Here is a 20,490-nt window from a genome sequence, read left to right on the forward strand (position 1 = left end):
GTAAACTGTGGCTGGAACTAGGCAAAACTTTCTTAATCCTCAGGAATATCACCCCTTGGCCTGCCTGAGCCACAGGAACCTGGTGTGTGATGTGATTTCTGACTCTCCAGGCCAAAATACCAAAGCCAAGTGTTATAAGAAAAAAACTGCTCCTTTATCCTTGACGGGGTACCCAAGACCCTATATAGAGTCCTTATGTAGGTTCCGTATCGGTAAGAGAAAATAACAAATCCATATTCTCTCTTTGGCCTCTGTTAAACACAATTGAAAGTTGGTACCAGTGACTGGGGTGATAAGACAATGGGTTAAGGTCAGAAATATGAAATTGGGGAAAAACAAGAGAGGAAAAAGTAGGAACAAGTAAAAAAATATTTCTCCCGACCAGCCAGAACATGGGAAGTCCCCTCAAAAATTTTAATTTGGAATGTATAATTGTCTTTATTAGTTGTATTATGCTGTGGCAAGATTTGATAGAGTTGACCTGAATTGCCTTCCTTGGCTTCTTCCACTTGGCTGCGTCTCCAGCGGCAAATGTCGATCCATTTTGTTGCACAAAAGCCGATCCATTTTGCAACGCCAGACTGTCCAAGCCAGTGCCGGATTTATGTACATACGTAAAGCTAAACAAGCTCTAGCTTAGGGCCCCGCTTTCTTGGGGGCCCAAAAAAAATTTAAAGGGAAAAAAACCTGGATGTACATTTCCAAAATATAAGATAAAAAACAAATAAATTAAAACCTACTTACAGCAACAGTGTTTTGTGTTGTGTAGGTGCCTATTTTGTTATGTGCAAATGGCTTGAGATACCTATTAGGTCCATCAATTACCATATAGCATATATTCAACACAAAAAAGTGACAATTTGTAGTTGACAAAGGAGAGCCGGACATATAAAGGTCCCCATTGTTAAATATGTAAAGAGTTTTCAAATATGTCAGAAGGAAAATAAGAAAAGTTCATCATGCCAGATTTAAAGTATTCATAAGTGAAGTAACCAAGGAAATAATTTTAAAAAGAAAAAAAATCAAATTCAGCTATAACAATTAGTTTTTTAACAATACAATTAGAAACGTTTCCTCTCTATCTGTGCATTTGGCCCCACAATCTTCTTTTGGATCTTGAAGAGTAAATCAGTTATCAAATTAGTGGTTTCCATACTTCGTTGAAGGTTCCTTGCCAATAGTCATCAGTGGAAAAGCATGAACTCATCAGAAATACATTAATTCTGGTCATTTTGAATAGCAGCCAATGTTCACTGGCTACAAGATTCATTAGATAGGAAGAGAGGGGAACCAGCGCTAGCACAGTGGTTTAATCGTTGGTGGTGGTGCTCTTGTGTGCAGATGCTGCTGCAGTTCCTCCTATTGTGAGAAATAGCAATGGTTCGTTAATTCAAGGCTACATGCCCTGCTATCTGCAGGCTCAGGGAAGAAAGGTAAAGGTAAAGGTACCCCTGCCCGTACGGGCCAGTCGTGACCGACTCTGGGGTTGCGCGCCCATCTCGCTTAAGAGGCCGGGGGCCAGCGCTGTCCGAAGACACTTCCGGGTCACGTGGCCAGCGTGATGAAGCTGCTCTGGTGAGCCAGCACCAGCGCAGCACATGGAAACGCCGTTTACCTTCCCGCTATAAAGCGGTACCTATTTATCTACTTGCACTTAAGGGTGCTTTCGAACTGCTAGGTGGGCAGGAGCTGGGACCGAACGACGGGAGCTCACCCCGCCACGGGGATTTGAACTGCCGACCATGCGATCGGCAAGTCCTAGGCACTGAGGTTTTACCCACAGCGCCACCCGCGTCCCTCAGGGAAGGAAGGAGAACGACTCAAAGGAGCAACAGAGACATAAGCAGAGCCTTTCAATATGCAAGCCCCAGTTGAAGACACAAACACGGCCAGGCTAAAGGTGCAGCAGACCACCAGGAGAAGCCAATTCGCAAAATTCTTTGTGCACCCTTCATGCTCATCCAGGGCTGTCTTACCCATGGGTGCTGGGGGTGCAGGGCACCTGGGCGCTGGGCTCTCAGGGGCGCCAGGCCGAGAGTCCGGGGCCCGAGAGTTAAGTCCGGGGAAGAGCTCGCCCGTCGGTCGGAGCGCTACAGCGCGCTCTGCTGCTAAGGGCAGCTCTGCGCCACGAGTTCGGGGGCGACCGAGCCAGCGAGACGCTGAGGCAGCCGTCTGGCTCTGCCCTTCTGTGTGCCTGGGACTGGGCAACCGGGCAGAGGGGGGCAACTGGCAGATCTTTGTACTCCGGCGCCGCATATGCTCAGTCTCACACAGGGCTGGTCATCTTGCATGACCTCAAGGACATGCTTTACAACCGAGGGTGAGTGCTGAAGCACTGATATGAAACGGCAGGGGTCTTCTTCGTTCCTTTAGCCACCCCAACTGCCAGTCAACCATGCCATTCTAGTATAGCTAAGCCCAGGCCCACCGTGAGGAACCTTACTTGGTGTGTGGTGAGGGTGGCTTACCTGGGCAAAATCCCTCTTCTAAGGAAAGGTCGTCCACAGCCATGTCACTGTGGACGTCTTCGCCCCGCATACCTTCGAGGATTATCTAGGGAGAAGCAGCATCTTCGGTCAGGATCCTAGCCAGGCGAGGCTCCCGTGCTGCTGGTTACACCTGCAGATGCATCACCTGACCGTGTCCTCCTTACCTGCATGTTTTCTCCATGAGCCACACTGACTTCACCTCTGTGCCACTGGTCCCCTTTGTTCCCGGTTTGACTCCAGAGCAGCACAGGCGCGGCGCCACCAGAGATGACTAAAATGCGCAGTGCCATTGTTTGAGCTGCCCCGTACATGTGATACCAGAAGCGGAGGCAGTGGGGCCTGGAGGAGTCACAGATGGGGCTGACCAGGTGTGTGATGTCCCCTGTGTTGGTAGCACTGCCGTCCAGGTAGATAAAATGGCCCTCTGGAAAAGAAATCCACATGAGAAAGAGAGGGACCCCTACATGGTCTGATGGCTGGGGAGTCGGCAGCTGCTATGCCACTCGTGGGTCTTCTGCAGAGCAGCAGAAAACAGGCCACACAGTGACCTCATCTAAAGGTAAAGGTAAAGGGACCCCTGACCATTAGGTCCAGTTGTGGCCAACTCTGGGGTTGCCGCGCCCGTCTCGCTTTATTGGGCGAGGGAGCTGGCGTACAGTTTCTGGGTCATGTGGCCAGCATGACTGAGCCGCTTCTGGCAAACCAGAGCAGCACACGGAAACGCCGTTTACCTTCCCGCCAGAGCGGTACCTCTTTATCTACTTGCACTTTGATGTGCTTTTGAACTGCTAGGTTGGCAGGAGCAGGGACTGAGCAATGGGAGCTCACCCCATCACGGGGATTCGAACCATCGACCTTCTGATCGGCAAGCCCTAGGCTCTGTGGTTTAACCCACAGCACCACCAGCAGCCCTCATCTGGTAGGTTGCTATTATTACAAGGAGAGCAGGATTCCAGCTTCCCCTTTTGCGTCTGCAATCCCTGGCGGAAGCCTCTGGAATGTCTAAGACTGGTGGGCTCATGAGGGCACAAGGGTTTCTTATCATTCCTGCTCCCCCAGTGGGGATGCCCTCATTCCTCCTCACCTCCTGAAGTGTGGTCTTGGGTTGGTCCAGTGTTTAGCGAGGGCGTTGGGCCTTTGTGCCGCGTCCAGTTAAAGGCGTTGGAGGCCAGCTGTTTCCAGGAGCAGAAGTCCACATCAAAAGAGCAAGAGAAATTGCATCGAATGGAGGAAGCTGACAGAGCAAGAAGGAGAAAGGTGGATGAGTACATCTTTAGCCTGATGTAGAAGACACTCCCCTGAACCTCTTTACGTTCCCCGTTCATGCTCAGGCTGGTGCGCAGCTGGTCTTGCATCATCTCAGGGTCACGCTTCACAACCCAGCGTGAGACTTACAATACTAATAAAGTGCTGACGTAAAAAGCCAGGGATGTTTCTCTCCCCTTCCTCCTGCCATCCATGGCCACTAAAATAGCCCACACTAGTCTAATAATAATAAGGTCCATGAATAACAACACCATAGAGGTCCCGGGCCCTAAGGAAGTCAGACTATCCTCCGCCAGGGCCAGGGCCTTCTCAGTGATGGCTCCGACCTGGTAGAATGCTCTGTCCCATGAGACCAGGGCCCTGCAGGATTTCACTTCCTTCTGCAGGGCCTGTAAGACAGAGCTATTCTGCCTGGCTTTCAATCTGAACTTAGCCTGATCTTTTATTCCCCTTCCCTCCTCCTCTCCTTTGTATGAAGGTTCCCTGCTCTGAGACCCCACAGCTAATTCTCCCCTGGTCTCCTTGCTGGCCCAAATAGGACTAATTTAGCCAACTAGCCCTGGTGATCATCTAATGTTTATTGGATGGATTTCCCCCCTAAATTGATTTTTGAATTCTGAATTTATTGTTATTCACGTTTTATACTGTATTCTAAGCTGCTTTTTGTTGCATCAATTAAGTGTTTTAGATTTGTTTTTCTGAACCGGGAAGGGTGGGGTAGAAATAAATTTATTTACATTATTTAATAAGGTACAGCCAAACTGGAACAGACTGGGGAATCTCACCTGGGCAATCTTCCGCTTCTATCGAGAGGTCATCCACAGCCACAACACTCTGGGAGTTTTCCCCCCACACCCCTTCCAGGAATATCTAGGAAGAAGAAGCATCTCTAGTCAGTTTCAGGGGTGGACAAGACTCAGGTGCTGCTGGTCACACCTGTGGTTTCATTACCTGCAAACCTCTTCCCTGAGGTACACTGACTTCACCTCTGTGCCACTGGTCGCCTTTGTTCCCAGTCTGAGACCAGATCAACTTAGGTGTTCCAATATCAGAGACCACATAAACGCGCAGCGCCATTTTTGGGGATGTGCCATACATGTGATACCAGAAGAAGAGGCATTGTGGTTTGGTGGGGCTGCACTTTGAGCTGACCAGGTGTGCCACCTCTTGCGAGTCGGTTTGGTTACCTTCCAGGTAGATGTAGTAGCCCTCTGAGAAAGAGAAGCACATAGGAATGTGAGGAATCCTTACATTACCTGATCCCCGGTGAGCTGGGAGCTGCAGTGCCTTAGGACTTCTGAAGTGGTGGCACTTGGACACCACAGAAAACAGATAATAGTAAAGATAAAGGACCCCTGGACGGTTGTCCAGTCAAAGGAGACTATGGGGTTGTGGCGCTCATCTCGCTTTCAGGCAGAGGCAGCCGGTGTTTGTCCGCAGACAGCTTTCTGGGTCATGTGGCCAGCAGGACTAAACCACTTCTGGCATAACGGGACACTGTGACGGAAACCAGAGCGCATGGAAATGCTGTTTACCTTCCTGCCACAGCGGTACCTATTTATCTACTTGCACTGGTGTGCTTTCGAAGTGCTAGGTTGGCAGGAGCTGGGACAGAGCAAACGGAGCTCACTCTGTTGTGCGGATTTGAACTGCCAACCTTCTGATCAGCAAGCCCAAGAGGCTCAGGGGTTTGGACCACAGCGCCACCCGTGTCCCAGGCAATTGTGCCTCATCTGGCAGGTTACCACCAGCGATTGGAGGAGAAAGTTTGAGCTTCCACTGCTGCATCTGCAATCCTTGGTGGAAGGCTCTGGGGGGCCTGAGGCTGGGTGGCCCCTGGATTTCATGGAGAGTGTGAGCGTCTCCTATCTGCCCGTCTTCCCTGCCCTGGAGATATTGATCCCTCCCTCACCTCCAGAGGTGTGGTCAGAAGATGGGCCTGTGCCGGGTGAGGCTGTTGGGCCTTTGTGCCGCACCCAGTCAAAGGTGTCGAAAATTGATTGTGTCCAGGAGCAGAGGCCCTCATCAAAGGAGCAGGGGAACTTGCACTGAACAGGAAACTCTGGAAAAAACAAGAGGAGAAAGGTTGATGGGCCTCCCTGGAAATGTCAGTCCAGCAGGACTGAGTGTGCGTGTGTCCAGCTTCTGTATGCAGATGCCCATACTAGAAGTCACCCCTCTTGGAACTGAATGGGCACTACCGATCCCTTGGTTTGTTGTGGGCCACAGAAGCCAAAGTACACATAAGTGGAGCAAGAGAAACCAGAGTGAGAATGGGAAAGGTGGACATGCATCTTTGGAAGGCCCGTTCCAGAAGCCCACAAGGGACAAGAGCTGCACGCAGTGGGCCCCGTGCAGTCTCTGTGTTGCTCTTCCTGCAACTGGATGGCCACTGCAGATCCATTGTCACAAGAGGGTCACGGGAAGCCCAGAACGTGAGGAGGGAAGGGCAGTCTGGTCCCTGCATCATCAACAATGCGTTTGGAGAAGAACCTCCAAGAATGAGTGAGAGCTTTTGCTTTTCATGTGATGGGCTTATCTTAACAGATGTTTCAGCATCTCGCCAATATTCAGTGAAGAGAAATACTGAAAAGGATGTGTTAAGATGGACCAACTATGTTCCAGTGGTACCTCGGGTTACAGACGCTTCAGGTTACAGACTCCGCTAACCCAGAAATAGTACCTCAGATTAAGAACTTTGCTTTAGGATGAGAACAGAAATTGTGTGATGGTGCTGCAGTGGCAGCGAGAGGCCCCATTAGCTAAAGTGGTGCTTCAGGTTAAGAACAGTTTCAGGTTAAGAATGGACCTCCAGAACGAATTAAGTTCTTAACCCGAGGTACCAATGTATAAGCAAAAGCTCTCGTTGATTATTGCAATGTTTTCTAGACTCACAGTTAAGGAAATAATATATCTAATACTTTGGGAACTGGGCGAATCCAAGGTCAGCGGAGGAGAGATTCATAACCTGAAATGTAGGCTTTGGTACCTTCTTGCATTGTCCTAGAGGCCCCCCGCTTCCCCCAATGCAGCCAATTACCACTGTTGACCCTGCGCTCCTTCTGTGGACTTCCAGGGCAATGTCTTCAAAAAATGCAGAATGCAGCAGGAGAAGATTTCAGTGTGGAAGACCACCTCCAAAATCACTCCTGATGCTCCCCAGTGCTCTGCACTCCCCTTAAGAAGCAACACTAGAATCCAGGTGTGTATCCAGAGGAAAGATTGGAAAATGAAGCAGAGAACGGAAAGGCCAGCAAAAGCCACAGGGGAAAATCAAGGGGATCTTTATGCCAGGGAAGCTCACCTGTGGCTGGAGGGGCTGTGCTGGTGGTGGTGGTGGTGGAGATGGGGAGAGGTGTGAGAGCTGCTGGTGTCAGTCCTATGTGGAGAATTGGAAATGGAAAATGTGTCAAACCAAAATGGTTAGTTTCCAAAGGTGCTGAGGCCAGTTATGCAGGAGACTCCAGGAGAAGCCGGTGCCTGAAGCCTCCTTCTGGGTTCCAGACATGCCGCCTTCTGCTTGGCTGATCTTCCGAGACCAGGGAACCCTCGCTGGGACCGAAGAGGAGGCATGTTTGGCGGATTGAGCCTGTGACACAACCCAAGGCGGGCTCTGAAGAACTGACAATTAACATCACGAGCAGGATTTGTTAATGTATCTATTGTTGAACGTCAAAGTAACCTACTGTGAAAAACCAATTAGACAAATATTAGCATATAAACATGAAACATGTATTGTAACAGCTTGGATGTTTCTCTCTCATGCACACAGAGCACAGCATTGCCAAAAAACCAAGCTATACCGGGAATATTCAGAGCTCTGCTGATGCTCTGCTCTTCCATCTAGACACAGCATTGATCTTACCTGGGCAATATCCCTCTTCCATGGAGAAGTCATCCACAGCCACGTCACTGTGGACGTCTTCCCCCGGCTCGCCTTCCACGATTATCTAGGGAGAAAAGGCATCTCCCATCAGCTTCATGGCCAGACAAGGCCACACCTGCAAGGGGCATCCCCTGCTAGGGTCTCCGTTACCTGTGCTTTCTTCCCTTGAGGTATGCTGACTTCACCTCTGTGCCACTGGTCCCCTTTGTTCCCAGACTGTGACCAGATCAGCTCACGGGATCCGCCCTCAAAGGCCAAATAGACTCGCAGGGCATTTCTTTGGGCCGCACCGCGCATGTGGTACCAGAAAGAGAAGCAGTGGGGCTTGGTGAAGGTGTAGAAAGGACTGGCCAGGCGTGCTGCATCCCCTTCTTTGGCAACATGGCCTTGCAGGTAGATGAAATAGCCCTCTGGGGGGGAAAGAACCACACGTGTAAGCGAGATCCTGTGCAGAAGGAGCAGCACCTTCTATTGGCAGTTTGCCACCAGGGCATGTAGAAGGAGGTGCCAAGTGCAGGACCCCTTGATATAAGGCCTTTGGAGGAAAGGCTGGCTGCCCCATTTCATTGAGAGCTCCAGGTGCCAGTCCAGGCCAAAGTGGTCTCCTGGAAGGCTTCTGGACATGGCGATAGTTTGATCTTCCTCACCTCCTGCGGTGTGGTTGGAGGACGGTCCAGTATCTGCTGTGTGTGTCGGACCTTTGTGCCACGTCCAGTTAAAACTGTTGGAGGCCATTTGTCTCCAGGAGCAGAAGTCCATGTCAAAGGAACAAGACAAATCAGGGTGAAGGGAAGGCTCTGGCAAAGCAAGGAGAAAGGTTGGTGTGGATGTTTGGAGGGGCGGGTTGTCCAGTATGGCAATTTGGGACAGGAGGACTCCATGGTCAGTGGGGCTGCAGTTCATTACCAGAAATACACAATTGGTTTCCTTCTCCCCGTCCCCATCCCCCAGACCACAGCTGAGGAACACGATCCAACTGTATGCCAGTGCTAATGCTGTCCTGGGCTTCCAGAGTAACACCTGCCAAAATGCAGAGTTCAGAAGGAGAAGAATTCAATGCTGAAGTCTAGCTCCGAGTCCACTCCTAATGCTCCCCTTAGCAAGCCGTACTTGAATCCAATCTAGTATTCAGAGGAAATCTCAGAAAATGTATCAGAGAACTGAAATTGTGGTGATCTTGACTCTAGAACACTCACCTGTGGTAGGAGGGGCTGTGCTGATCGTGGTGTTAGAGGTGCGAAATGAGGTGGTTGACAATGTTTCTGCAATGATGAGAAACAGAATAGATTCTTTAATGCAACCATATCTCCCATGCTATCTGGAGCAGAAAGGAGAAGCCCTAAAAGCAGCCACAGAGTGGCTTCCAGAATGGTTTCCATAGAAAGTCTCAATGTTAAGATACTTAGTTTAGGGTGGAATTCAACGCTGTGATGTGATGCAAGTTCCACCTGGGAAAGCGCTGCAATTTGCTGGATGAAACAATCTCCCCTTTCCTTTTTCCATGTTGTACTCTAGGTGTTCTGCTGGCCACCACAACCCCTGCCAACATCAGGGGGCACACAGGGTGTCTGGTGGGCACAGGAGGGACGTTCCCATTGCACAAACATAAGTATTCCCTCATGGATTCTGCTGACTGGTCTCCTGACGTGAACATCAGTGGCAGATTGCAATCCACAGAGATTGTTCCCACTTTGGTGAGGAAGCCATTGAGCCAAGAGGGTGAAAGAAAAAGCCAATTAAGTGATACATCTTTGTGTTGATTAATTGCCTGCCTTTCCAACAATTAATCAGTACAGTTTGCACTTTACCAAAACCTCAGATGAGACGGAAGGATTTCTTAAGGTGGCCCACCATGTTATAAATAAAAGCTCTTGCTGATTCCTGGCATTGTTAAGGAAAAGCCAATCTCTTAATGTTTCCTTCCAGGGGGATTTGGGAATCGGAAGGTCAGTGAAACTGCAATTTAAGACCAGGAATGCACAATATGGTTCCCAATCTAATATTCAGAGGAATCCTTAGAAAATGAAGCAGAGAACCAAAATGCCAGCAACACTCGCGGAGCAAATTCATGGGTATCTCGACTCATGAAAACTCACGTGTGGTAGGAGGGGCTGGTCTGATTGTGGTGCTGGCGGAGGAGCTGTGATGTGAGGTTGCTGCCGATGTTTCTGCAATAAAGAGAGCAGGAGCTAATCGTTTCATCTTAGCTTGCGTCCCATGCTGTCTGGGGCAGGAGGTGTGTGGACCGAAAGCAGCCAGACATAAAGAATGCTTTTGTACACACAAAGTAGCTCAAGGTACTAAGTTGAGACTGGAATTCAGTGTTTTGGGTCCACTTTTGTTGCTCACCAGTCGCCTGTGATTGTTTTCCCAATCTAATATCCAGATGGAAACACAGAAAAGGAAGCAGAAAACTGAAATGTCAGCAACATACTTGACCCTGGAGAACTGACTTGTGGTTGGAGGCGCTGAGCTGATCATGGGGGCAGTTTCTGCTATGATGGGAAAGGGAATGGACTCTTTAAGCTTACATGCAATGCTATCTGGTGGCAGCAGAAAGTCTAAAGACTAAAATCAGTCACAAAGAAATGAATCGTTAAGACCAGCTAACAGTGCTGACACTCCAGAGCAAGACCTGCTGAAATGCAGAGCGCTGGAGCAGAAGAATTCAATGCGGAAGACCAGCTCCAGTTCAATTCTGATGCTCAACAGCCCCCCTGATTGCATTCCTCATAACTTGAATCCATGTGAATCCATCCAATATCCAGAATAAACCTCAAAAATGAAGCAGCAAACTGAAATCAGATCAGCAAACTGGCAGCAAGAATCTCACAGCAAATTCGTTGGGATGTTGATTCAAGAATACTCACGTGTCGTAGGAGAGGCTGATCTGATCGTGGTGCTGGTGGTGGAGCTGCGAAGTGAGGTTGTTGATGATGTTTCTGCAATGATGAGAAAGGAATAGATTCTTTAAGCTTCCATCTGGGGGCAGAAGGTTTACGGACCAAAAGCAGCCAGATATAAAGAATGCTTTTGTATACACAAACTAGCTCAAGGTACTAGATTCAGGTAGGTAGCCGTATTGGTCTGACACAGTCAAAATATATAAAAAATTGTCCAGTAGCACCTCAGAGACCAACTAAGTTTGTTCTTGGTATAAGCTTTCATGTGCATGCACACTTCTTCAGATACCCTGAAACAGAAGTCACCAGACCCTTATATATAGTGGGAGGGTGGGTTTTTCTCAGGAGGGTGGTAGGAGATGGGTGATTGACTCAATGGGTATGGTAAACCTGTTGACGACTGTTAACGACTGCAATTAGTCCTACAGGAAAAAGCAAGGGATAGCATGCAGATGATTAGCATATGTAATGAGACAGGAATCCAACATCTCTATTAAGACCAGGTCTCTCCATCACCCATCAATAACCCATCTCCATAACCCTCTTTATTCTCACCTGTGGTTAGCGTGGCTGGTCTGCTGGTGGTGGCCGGGGTGGGTGTTGCTGGTGTATGTCCTACGATGAGAAATTGCTTTTATTCCTTAAGAATAAACCTCAGGTTAGTCTGGGGTTCAGGGGGAAAGGTCCTTACTAAAAGTGCCCAAGAGTGCATGAGAGAGACACACATTGCACATAGGCAGACACAAAACACTTAGTTTCCAAATGTGTAGGGGCTCAGGATGTAGGACCCTCTGGGAGCAGCCAGTGACCAAAGCCTGGTGGGTCTTTCATCATCTGGAGACCTTGAAGGGACCAAGGAGGAGATGGGGAGGGCAGCAACTTTGGGAGATAGACCAGGGTGGGCTCTGGTGAAATGACATCATCAGCAGCATTTATTATGATCTGTATTTTTCATTGCCAGTATAGCCTCCCAAGCAGTTGACAAATATCAAAAATCTGTTCTAGAAACATTAAAAAGGTAAAGGACCCCAGACAGTTAAGTCCAGTCGCAGATGACTCTAGGGTTGTGGTGCTCATCTCGCTCTATAGGCCAAGGGAGCCAGTTTGTCCGCAGACAGTTTTATCCGGGTTGTGTGGCCGGGTCGTAAGCCGCTTCTGGCAAAACCAGAGCAACACACGGAAATGCCATTTACCTTCCCGCCGGAGCAGTACCTATTTATCTACTTGCGCTTTGACGTGCTTTCGAACTGCTAGGTTGGCAGGAGCAGGGACCGAGCAACGGGAGCTCACTCTGTTGCGGAGATTCGAACTGCCGATCTTCTGATTGGCAAACTCAAGAGGCTCAGTGGTTTAGACCACAGTGCCACCCATGTCCCCTCTGTAAACGTTGTTGTTGAGTTGTTTAGTGGTGTCCGACTCTTCGTGACCCCCTGGACCAGAGCACGCCAGGCACTCCTGTCTTCCACTGCCTCCCGCAGTTTGGTCAAACTCATGCTGGTAGCTTCGAGAACACTGTCCCACCATCTCGTCCTCTGTCATCCCCTTCTCCTTGTGCCCTCCATCTTTCCCAACATCAGGGTCTTTTCCAGGGAGTCTTCTCTTCTCATGAGGTGGCCAAAGTATTGGAGCCTCAGCTTCAGGATCTGTCCTTCCAGTGAGCACTCAGGGCTGATTTCCTTCAGAATGGAGAGGTTGGATCTTCTTGCAGTCCATGGGACTCTCAAGAGTCTCCTCCAGCACCAGAATTCAAAAACACCAATTCTTCAGCAATCAGCCTTCTTTATGGTCCAGCTCTCACTTCTTTATAAACATTAAACACCCAAAATTTAAAAGCCAAGTTTGTTTCTCTCTCTCACACACACAAATACTGCAGGGTCATTAAAAACAAAAAACCCCACTTCAGCAAAACTGAATGTTCTGTTGACGCTCTCCTCACTCCCATACAGAAGCAGCCCCACTGAGAAGGTTTAGTTGTGGGGTGGGGTGGGATCTTACCTGGACAATATCCCTCTTCCATGGAGATGTCATCCACAGCCACATCACTGCGGAAGTCTTCCCCTCGCCTGCCTTCCAGGACTATCTAGGGAGAAAAGGAATCTCTGGTCAGTTCATGGCCAGCCAAGGTGCTGCTGGCCACACCTGCCGATGCCTCACCTGCGAGGGTTTCTATTACCTGTATTTCTTCCCTGGGAGACACGCTGACTTCCCCTCTGTGCCAATGGTTGCCTTTGTTCCCAGTTCGGGCCCAGATCAGCCGAGGTGACGCACCTTTAAACACCACATAAACTCGCAGAGCCATTGCTTGTGCCGCGCCATACATGTGGTACCAGAAGGAGAGACAGCGAGGGCTGCGGGAAGTGCAGGTGGGGCTGGCCAGGTGGGTTGCATCTCCTGGGCTGACAGCATTTCCTTGCAGGTAAATGAAATAGCCCCCTGAAAAAGAGAGCCACACGTGAAATGGACAAATCCCTATATTGTCTGGTCACTGGAGAGCTGGCGACTGCAATGCCACCTTTGGGCAAATTTTGGTCAAGAATTGCTGGCTCATGGTTTTCAAAGGCCTGATTTTTTGGGTGAGGTCCAGATTTTGCCATTCCAATTTCAAACAGGAAAATTCCTGTGCATGGTGAAGGTGACTGCCTCAGAGAACTATGGAGTGGAACGGAAGCAAATTTTGCTCAAGATTTGCTGGCTCGTGGTTTTAAAAGACCTTTGGGCCACTGGCAGGAATGATGCTCTAGTCCAGGGGTTGCCAACTCCCAAGAGACTGCGATCTACTTACGGAATTAAAAACTGGCAATGATGGGTTCAGGGCAAAGTTGTTGAGCTTTTTTAATGGAGGAGAAGTAAAGCCCCGTTTTTTAGGGGTGCCAGGCAAAGTTTTTGTTATGTACTAAGCAGGTAGGATCCTAGAATACAAGTACTGATTGACCTGCCCAATCAGCTTCCAGGAGGGAAGCAGAATCAGCCAATCAGATGGGACTCATTATGTAAATAATGCTAATAATAATAATAATAATAATAATAATAATAATAATAATAATAATTTATTATTTATACCCCACCCATCTGGCTGGGTTTCCCCAGCCACTCTGGGCGGCTTCCAAAAGAATATTAAAATACATCAAACATTAAAAGCTTCCCTAAACAGGGCTGCCTTCAGATGTCTTCTAAAAGCCTGGTAGTTGTTGTTCTCTTTGACATCTGGTGGGAGGGTGTTCCACAGGGAAGGCGCCACTACCAAGAAGGCCCTCTGCCTGGTTCCCTGTAGCTTTGCTTTTCGCAGGGAGGGAACTGCCAGAAGGCCCTCGGTGCTGGACCTCAGTGTCCGGGCAGAACGATGGGGGAGGAGACGCTCCTTCAGATATACTGGAGCCTGAGGTTTTGGGGGAAATTCAATTACTGTTTTACAAGCTGCAATAGAGAGCATGAAATCACTGCAGGACTCTGAGTATATTTCAGATGTTGAGCTACTTTTTGGGAGGAGGAAAGTCCCGTTTGGGGGGGGGGGATTTTGGGGGAGGAAGAGGAACAGCCACCCACCAACAGGTTGCTGGGGAAACAAGCAGCCTCACTGAGTAAACTCCATCTTCTGTTCTGCAGATCGTGAAACAATGGCGGGCGGGGCGAGGGGGCAGGGCCAGATTCTATTTTGCAAACGCTAAGGACAGGGACCCAGGGATCAACCGCGATCTACCAAAACCTCCCAGGAATCTACCAGTAGATCGTGATCAACCTGTTGGAAATTCCTGCTCTAGTGCAGCAGGGAATTGCACCCTCGTCTAGCAGTTTGCCAGCACTGTATGTTGAATAAGGTGCCCAGATTCCAGGGCTGCCGCTGCTGCAATCTAAGACGTCTAAATAATAATAATAGTAATAATAATAATAATAATAATAATATTGATACTCTGCCCATCTGCCTCCGTTGCCCCAGCCTCTCTGGGTGGCTTCCAACATAATAATAACACAGCAAACCTCAAGCATCGAAAACATTCTGCCTCCAGCTGTCTTTGAGGAGCTCTCACATTTCTTTTAGAATGTCAGGAGCAAATGGCCCTCTGGAAGGCTTCCTGCAGTGGCGACGGTTTGCCCCTCACCTCCTGAAGTGTGGTCATAGGGCGGTCCAGTGTCTGCTGAGGATGTGGGGCCTTTGTGCCGCTTCCAGTCAAATGTGTCTGAGGGCAGCTGTCTCCAGGAGCAGAAGTCCACGTCAAAGGAGCAAGAGAAATCGCAGTGAACCCAGGGATCTGGCGAAGCAAGAAAGAGAAGGGTTCATGTGCATCCATGGAAGGCCCAGTCTCATGGGACTGGGGAAGGGTGGAATTGCTGGGTAAAGGGGGGCAAGTGGAATTGCTGGGTGAAGTGGACCAAATGCAGTTTATGTGGTCCTCTTCCTGCAACCAGATGGCCACTTCTGTTCCACTGGATGCTGGTGGGTTCCCCGATGGAAACTCTGGAGGGAAGCCCACTTCATTCTGTGCATCTGCCCCCTTCTCTCTCCCCTCCAGCTGATGGTCCCTTGTCCCCCTCCCTGTGACCCCAGGCTGCATGGACCCAGCTGGGAGGAGGTAGCTGCTCCCTGTTAGAGCCAGCCAGGCAGGGAAGATTGCCATCTTCTAAGGGACCAGGTGGTCCATCCCTGAGCAAGACAAGTAGGGGAGATGTGGGGTTTCTACCAGGGCAGAGCGCTGCTTCCCTCTTAGTGTTCCCCGCCATGGGCTCAGTCTCTAGGTTCCCATCGTGTTCGCATACCTGGTGCAGGAGTTGGCATGGTTGTCCACAGTGGGGTGGTGAAGAGAGGCGCTGAAGAATGAAGGACAGGGTCAACTTAGGGATGTGTCTTTGAGCTCACCAGTCACCCGCCTTCCTACTGATTAATTGATCGCTTCAATCTGTGCATTTCCAAAGCCTCAACTGATGTGTGATACTGAATGGCCGTCGCTCAGTGGCAGAGCGCTGAGTGCAGTAGATCTCAGCATCAATCCCCAGCATCTCCAAGTAGGGTTGGATGAGTCCGCTGCCTGAAATCCTGGAGAGCTGCTGTCAGTCAGTGCAGACAATACTGGGGTAGATGGACTCAGTAATACTGGGGTAGATGGACTCTGTTCCCAAGATGGGTTCAGATAGGCTCCCTCTAAAGCAACACAGGGGAAAAACCGGGACGCCATCTTCCAAGTCACATGACCCACATGAGATCACAGTCCTGGAAAGTGCCTTTTTAAAGGCATGGTGCCCCAAAACTGCTGCACAAGACCACAGCTCCAGAAAAGTCCTTTGGGGGGGAGCAAGAATGCAGCCCCAAATCACACGAGAGCACAGCACCCCAAATGGCCGCCGTGCTCTGCCATGAAAACATGGGATGTCCCCAACTGGGACAGATGAGGGGTATGTGGTCAGAAGGTGATAAGTCCCCGCTTGCTACCTGCTGTAGTTCTCTTAACTTATTGTTAATGGAAAGGCCACAGTAACGTAACAGGAGGAATCCCACTGAACAGAAGGATCTGACAAACTGGGAAGCAAGCAAAAGGCAATCTTGCTGTTGCATTGTTCTCTTAACTCATGGGTAGGCAACCTAAGGCCCGGGGGCCGGATCCGGCCCAATCGCCTTCTCAATCCAACCCACGGACGGTCCGGGAATCACCGTGTTTTTACATGAGTAGAATGTGTGCTTTGATTTAAAATGCATCTCTGGGTTATTTGTGGGGCATAGGAATTCGTTCATCCCCCCCCTTCAAAATATAGTCCAGCCCCCCACAGGGTCTGATGGACAGTGGACCGGCCCCCTGCTGAAAAAGTTTGCTGACCCCTGATCTTAACTTTCTGTAAAGGTTTTCTTTTAATAGTTCCTAAACTAAAGACATGGGTAGGCAAACTAAGGCCCAGGGGCCGGATCCGGCCCAATCGCTTTCCAAATCCAACCCACGGATGGTCTGGGAATCAGCATGTTTTTACATGAATAGAATGTGTGCTTTTATTTAAGATGCACCTCTGGGTTACTTGTGGGGCATAGGAATTCGTTCATCCCCCCCATATAGTCCGGCCCCCCACAAGGTCTGAGGGACAGTGGACTGGCCCCCTGCTGAAAAAGTTTGCTGACCCCTGTCTTAACTTATCCCCTGTTGTACTAGCACCCAGTTCCTCGGTCTCTGGCACTCCAGATCTTTGTTTCATTTCCGTTGTTTTGTCCAGGTTTCTTCAACCCTCCATTCATCCCATCCTCAAAGCAGGCCTTTGAGGCTGGTTAGGTTCAAAGTGGAGCATGGTGGTCACAGGACCATCGAATCAGCTTCATAGCTGAGTAGATATTCCAACCCAGGTCTTTCCAGACACTAGGCTTGGCCGTTAACTAGTTAATCTAGGATTCCGGCCTGTTTCCTCTGACCATCTTTGAATGAATAATTGTCCACATTTCCCCCCAAATTTCTGGCTCACTTATTTCTGGGATTGTTGTAGGAGGAGTCGTAGAACTGGAGACATCTGGAGGAATAAAGAAAATTAGTTGAAGAAACTGACCAGGTCAAGATGATTTGCCAATTATTATGTCCATCATCTTATTTAGTAGAGTCCCAGGCTATGACCCAGCAGTTACAAACTGACTTAAGGCCCATGTGAAAATGGGTCAAAAGAGATGTGGGTATTTGGGTATTTGCAAAGTCACAGGTGAGCTGAGGTGGCAGATTTTGGAGAATTCTCTTGGAAATGGAAATGCCAACAGAAATTTCTGCGCTTTGCATGATCACCCAAGGTCAGGAACAGAAATCGCCCAAGTGGATACTGTGTTTGCTATGGTTGTTTTTTCAGTTGGCAAACATTATGCAAATAATCACATGATTTTCCATGTTGCTTCTGATGTTCCCATTCCCTTGAAATGTAAATAATGTAATCAATAACATAAATCATGTAACTGATTACATAAATAATTACATATGTTTCAACCATAGCAGAGAGTGAGAGGAACAAGCTAAACTGTAGTGGAATAATTTCACAATAAACCCAGAATGGGATGGAAACTGCTGCCTTCTTACATCCCTAGTTGAGATAGACTTGAGCAGCTGTAAGTGGATTAGCTTTAAATTAGCCTGTAAAGTAAAGGTAAAGAGACCCCATCCAGTCACGGACGACTCTGGGGTTGCAGAGCTCATCTCGCTTTACTGGCTGAGGGAGCCGGTGTACAGCTTCTGGGTCATGTGTCCAGCAGGACTAAGCCGCTTCTGGCGAACCAGAGCAGTGCACGGAAACGCCGTCTACCTTCCCGCCACAGTGGTACCTATTTATCTACTTGCACTTTGATGTGCTTTCGAATGGCTAGGTTGGCAGGAGCAGGGACCGAACAACGGAAGCTCACCCTGTCGTGGGGATTTGAACCGCCGACCTTCTGATCGACAAGTCCTAGCCTCTGTGGTTTAGACTACAGTGCCACCCGCGTCCCTAAATTAGCCTGTAAAGGTAAAGGTAAAGGTACGCCTGCCCATACGGGCCAGTCGTGTCCAACTCTAGGGTTGTGCGCTCATCTCACTTAAGAGGCCGGGAGCCAGCGCTGTCCGCAGACACTTCTGGGTCACATGGCCAGCGTGACGAAGCTGCTCTGGCGAGCCAGCGCAGCACACGGAAACGCCGTTTACCTTCCTGCTATAAAGCGGTACCTATTTATCTACTTGCACTTAAGGGTGCTTTCGAACTGCTAGGTGGGCAGGAGCTGGGACCGAACGACGGGAGCTCACCCCGCCGCGGGGATTCGAACCGCCGACCATGCGATCGGCAAGTCCTAGGCGCTGAGGTTTTACCCACAGCGCCACCCGCGTCCCAAATTAGCCTGTACTAGAGGCTAATTTGTAAAAAGCCAAGGGATATCTTGTTGCATTAAGGTGTGGCTGCAGCTGTCCCAGGAACTGGCTGCATGCTCTGCTGTAACCAATATGTGAATTCAGTTTCCTCAAACACCTTTACAAATGTATTTGGAATACAGTGGTACCTTGGTTCTCAAATGCTGAAAACCCAGAAGCAAGTGTTCTGGTATTCCAACGTCTTTCAGAAGCCAAACATATGATGTGGCTGTTGGCTTATTGTTTCCGGGGCGCCTGCACTAATCAGAAGCTGCGCCCTGGTTTTCAAACATTTCAGAAGCGAAACGGACTTCCGGAACGGATTAAGTTTGGCGCTTTTGTTTTTGCTACTTATGTTGCGTTTTTGTTTTTGAGGCTTTTTCGGTTCATTTGTTTCTGTGACTGTGTGGAACCCAGTTCAGCTATTGATTGATTGATTGTGTGACTGCAGAAATGGATAAAAGCCCCCCATCCAAACAATGCAGTGCAGGTAAGAAAAAAAAATAATTTTATTTTTTATCATCTACAATACTGTCTTATTTATTTTATAGTACAGTACATTGATTTTATTTTAGGGATCAATGGTCTTGTTAGATAGTAAAATTCATGTTTTTGCTGTTTTAGGGGTTGTTTTTTAAAATCTTCATCCGTTTTGTATTCCTTTCTATGGGAAAGCAGTGTGCCTTGGTTTTGGAACGCTTTGGTTTTGGAACGAACTTCTGGAACGGATTAAGTTTGAGAACCAAGGTATCACTGTACTGAGCTTTTACTTCCACTAAATTTGAGTGCTGGTGGTGCCACAGGACTGGCTACTCATTTCCTCCAAATCCCCCTTTATCCTGCTATAGTCGATCCACAAAGGCGTAGACACAGGAACCCTGCGTTCTCCTGAAAGGGATTTATTTTTCATGAGCACGTGGGATAACTTCCAGGAATGCCCTGATATAATCAGGGCACTTTGATCTCCTGCTTCTGTTTTGCAAAAACAGGGCCCTGGCCTTTCTGTGGGTATCACAAGCCCACCGCTGAGCACCAACTCCTTGCTGTGAGGCAAACGTCACGAAATTATTCCTGTTCCAGTTAGGATTGAAACCCGGAGGGAAAGCTGGCTTACCGCAAGGCCCACTCCTGACAGCCACGTTGTCCAGCGCTGTGTCGCCGTGTTCCGTCAACCCTCGGATCGCCACAAAGGCCACCTAGTGAAGGAGAGTTAAAGCAACACAGCCCAGTCCCCAGTCAGACAAAGCAGCCTTGCCCAGAGAGTCTGAAGAAATGAACATATGCTGCCAATTCTCGTAGTAGACCAGTATAAAGTAAGCAGCACATAAGCGGCACACAGAATGCTATCAAACCATTCTACGTTCTAAATCTTATATTAACAACCCCAAAACTGAGATAGGTTCATGGGCAAAACAGGTGACGAACGCCGGCACCCTGTCTAACTCTTGTGCGTAACATCACTGACACTTCGTTTGATCAAACTTATCCTCTTTGATATCTAACCCTTGAGCGCAACATCGCTGAGACTTTGTTTGATCAAACTCACCTTTGCTGATATCTACAGGAGCCTGGCTAAAGGAACTTTAAAGACTGAATCTTCCTTTTGGACACAATTTGAATGAGTTTTCTGTTTGTGGCTTCTGTAGTAGATCTTGTACATAGCTCTCTCAATTTTTGGATTATTAATATAAGATTTAGAACGCAGAATGGTTTGATAGCGTTCTGTGTGCCGCTTATGTGCTGCTTACTTTATATTGGTCTTGCCCAAGTCAGCTGTGGCTGGGGAGGACTCGAACCCAAGGCTTCAGGTTACAAGAGAGGAGATTCTGACTAAACATCAGGAAGAACTTTGTGACAGGAAGAGCTGCTCAGCAGTGGAAGAAATTCCATCGGAAAGTGGTGGACTCTCCTTGCTTGGAGGTTTTTAAGCAGGGATTGGGGGGTCACCTGTCAGGGATGCTTGAGCTGAGATTCCTGCCTTGCAGAGGGTTGGACTAGAGGACCTCAGGGAACCATCCAACTACGATTCAACGATCCTATTATTTTCTTTGTCTAATTGTCAATCATGCTATTTAAAAATGTGGAATTCTTTTTAGCTGATTTGCCATTCTAATATTTTATTT

At 48.7% G+C, this 20,490-nt stretch overlaps 1 protein-coding gene across 1 annotated transcript in view; it reads right to left on the bottom strand.

Moving 5' to 3' along the window:
- Positions 1-836: 836 nt before the first annotated feature.
- LOC310762156 (MAM and LDL-receptor class A domain-containing protein 1-like) overlaps positions 837-20,490 on the bottom strand; it is a 33,536-nt gene continuing 13,882 nt past the window's right edge. Inside the window, exons 6-25 of the mRNA XM_083612760.1 lie at positions 19,482-19,563; positions 16,977-17,021; positions 15,297-15,347; positions 14,642-14,791; positions 12,718-12,977; positions 12,540-12,624; positions 11,100-11,159; positions 10,512-10,583; positions 9,738-9,809; positions 8,838-8,903; positions 8,289-8,438; positions 7,792-8,051; positions 7,621-7,705; positions 5,668-5,817; positions 4,707-4,966; positions 4,541-4,625; positions 3,574-3,723; positions 2,654-2,913; positions 2,469-2,553; positions 837-1,359 (exon numbers count right to left, since the gene is read on the bottom strand). Of these exons, the coding sequence (XP_083468886.1) occupies positions 1,310-1,359; positions 2,469-2,553; positions 2,654-2,913; positions 3,574-3,723; positions 4,541-4,625; positions 4,707-4,966; positions 5,668-5,817; positions 7,621-7,705; positions 7,792-8,051; positions 8,289-8,438; positions 8,838-8,903; positions 9,738-9,809; positions 10,512-10,583; positions 11,100-11,159; positions 12,540-12,624; positions 12,718-12,977; positions 14,642-14,791; positions 15,297-15,347; positions 16,977-17,021; positions 19,482-19,563 (2,478 nt within the window). The 3' untranslated portion in view covers positions 837-1,309. The remainder of the gene's footprint in view (positions 1,360-2,468; positions 2,554-2,653; positions 2,914-3,573; positions 3,724-4,540; positions 4,626-4,706; positions 4,967-5,667; positions 5,818-7,620; positions 7,706-7,791; positions 8,052-8,288; positions 8,439-8,837; positions 8,904-9,737; positions 9,810-10,511; positions 10,584-11,099; positions 11,160-12,539; positions 12,625-12,717; positions 12,978-14,641; positions 14,792-15,296; positions 15,348-16,976; positions 17,022-19,481; positions 19,564-20,490) is intronic.

The sequence above is a fragment of the Podarcis filfolensis genome, assembly GCF_964270895.1.
Source record: "Podarcis filfolensis genome assembly, chromosome: 5".
NCBI classification, from domain to species: Eukaryota; Metazoa; Chordata; class Lepidosauria; order Squamata; family Lacertidae; genus Podarcis; species Podarcis filfolensis.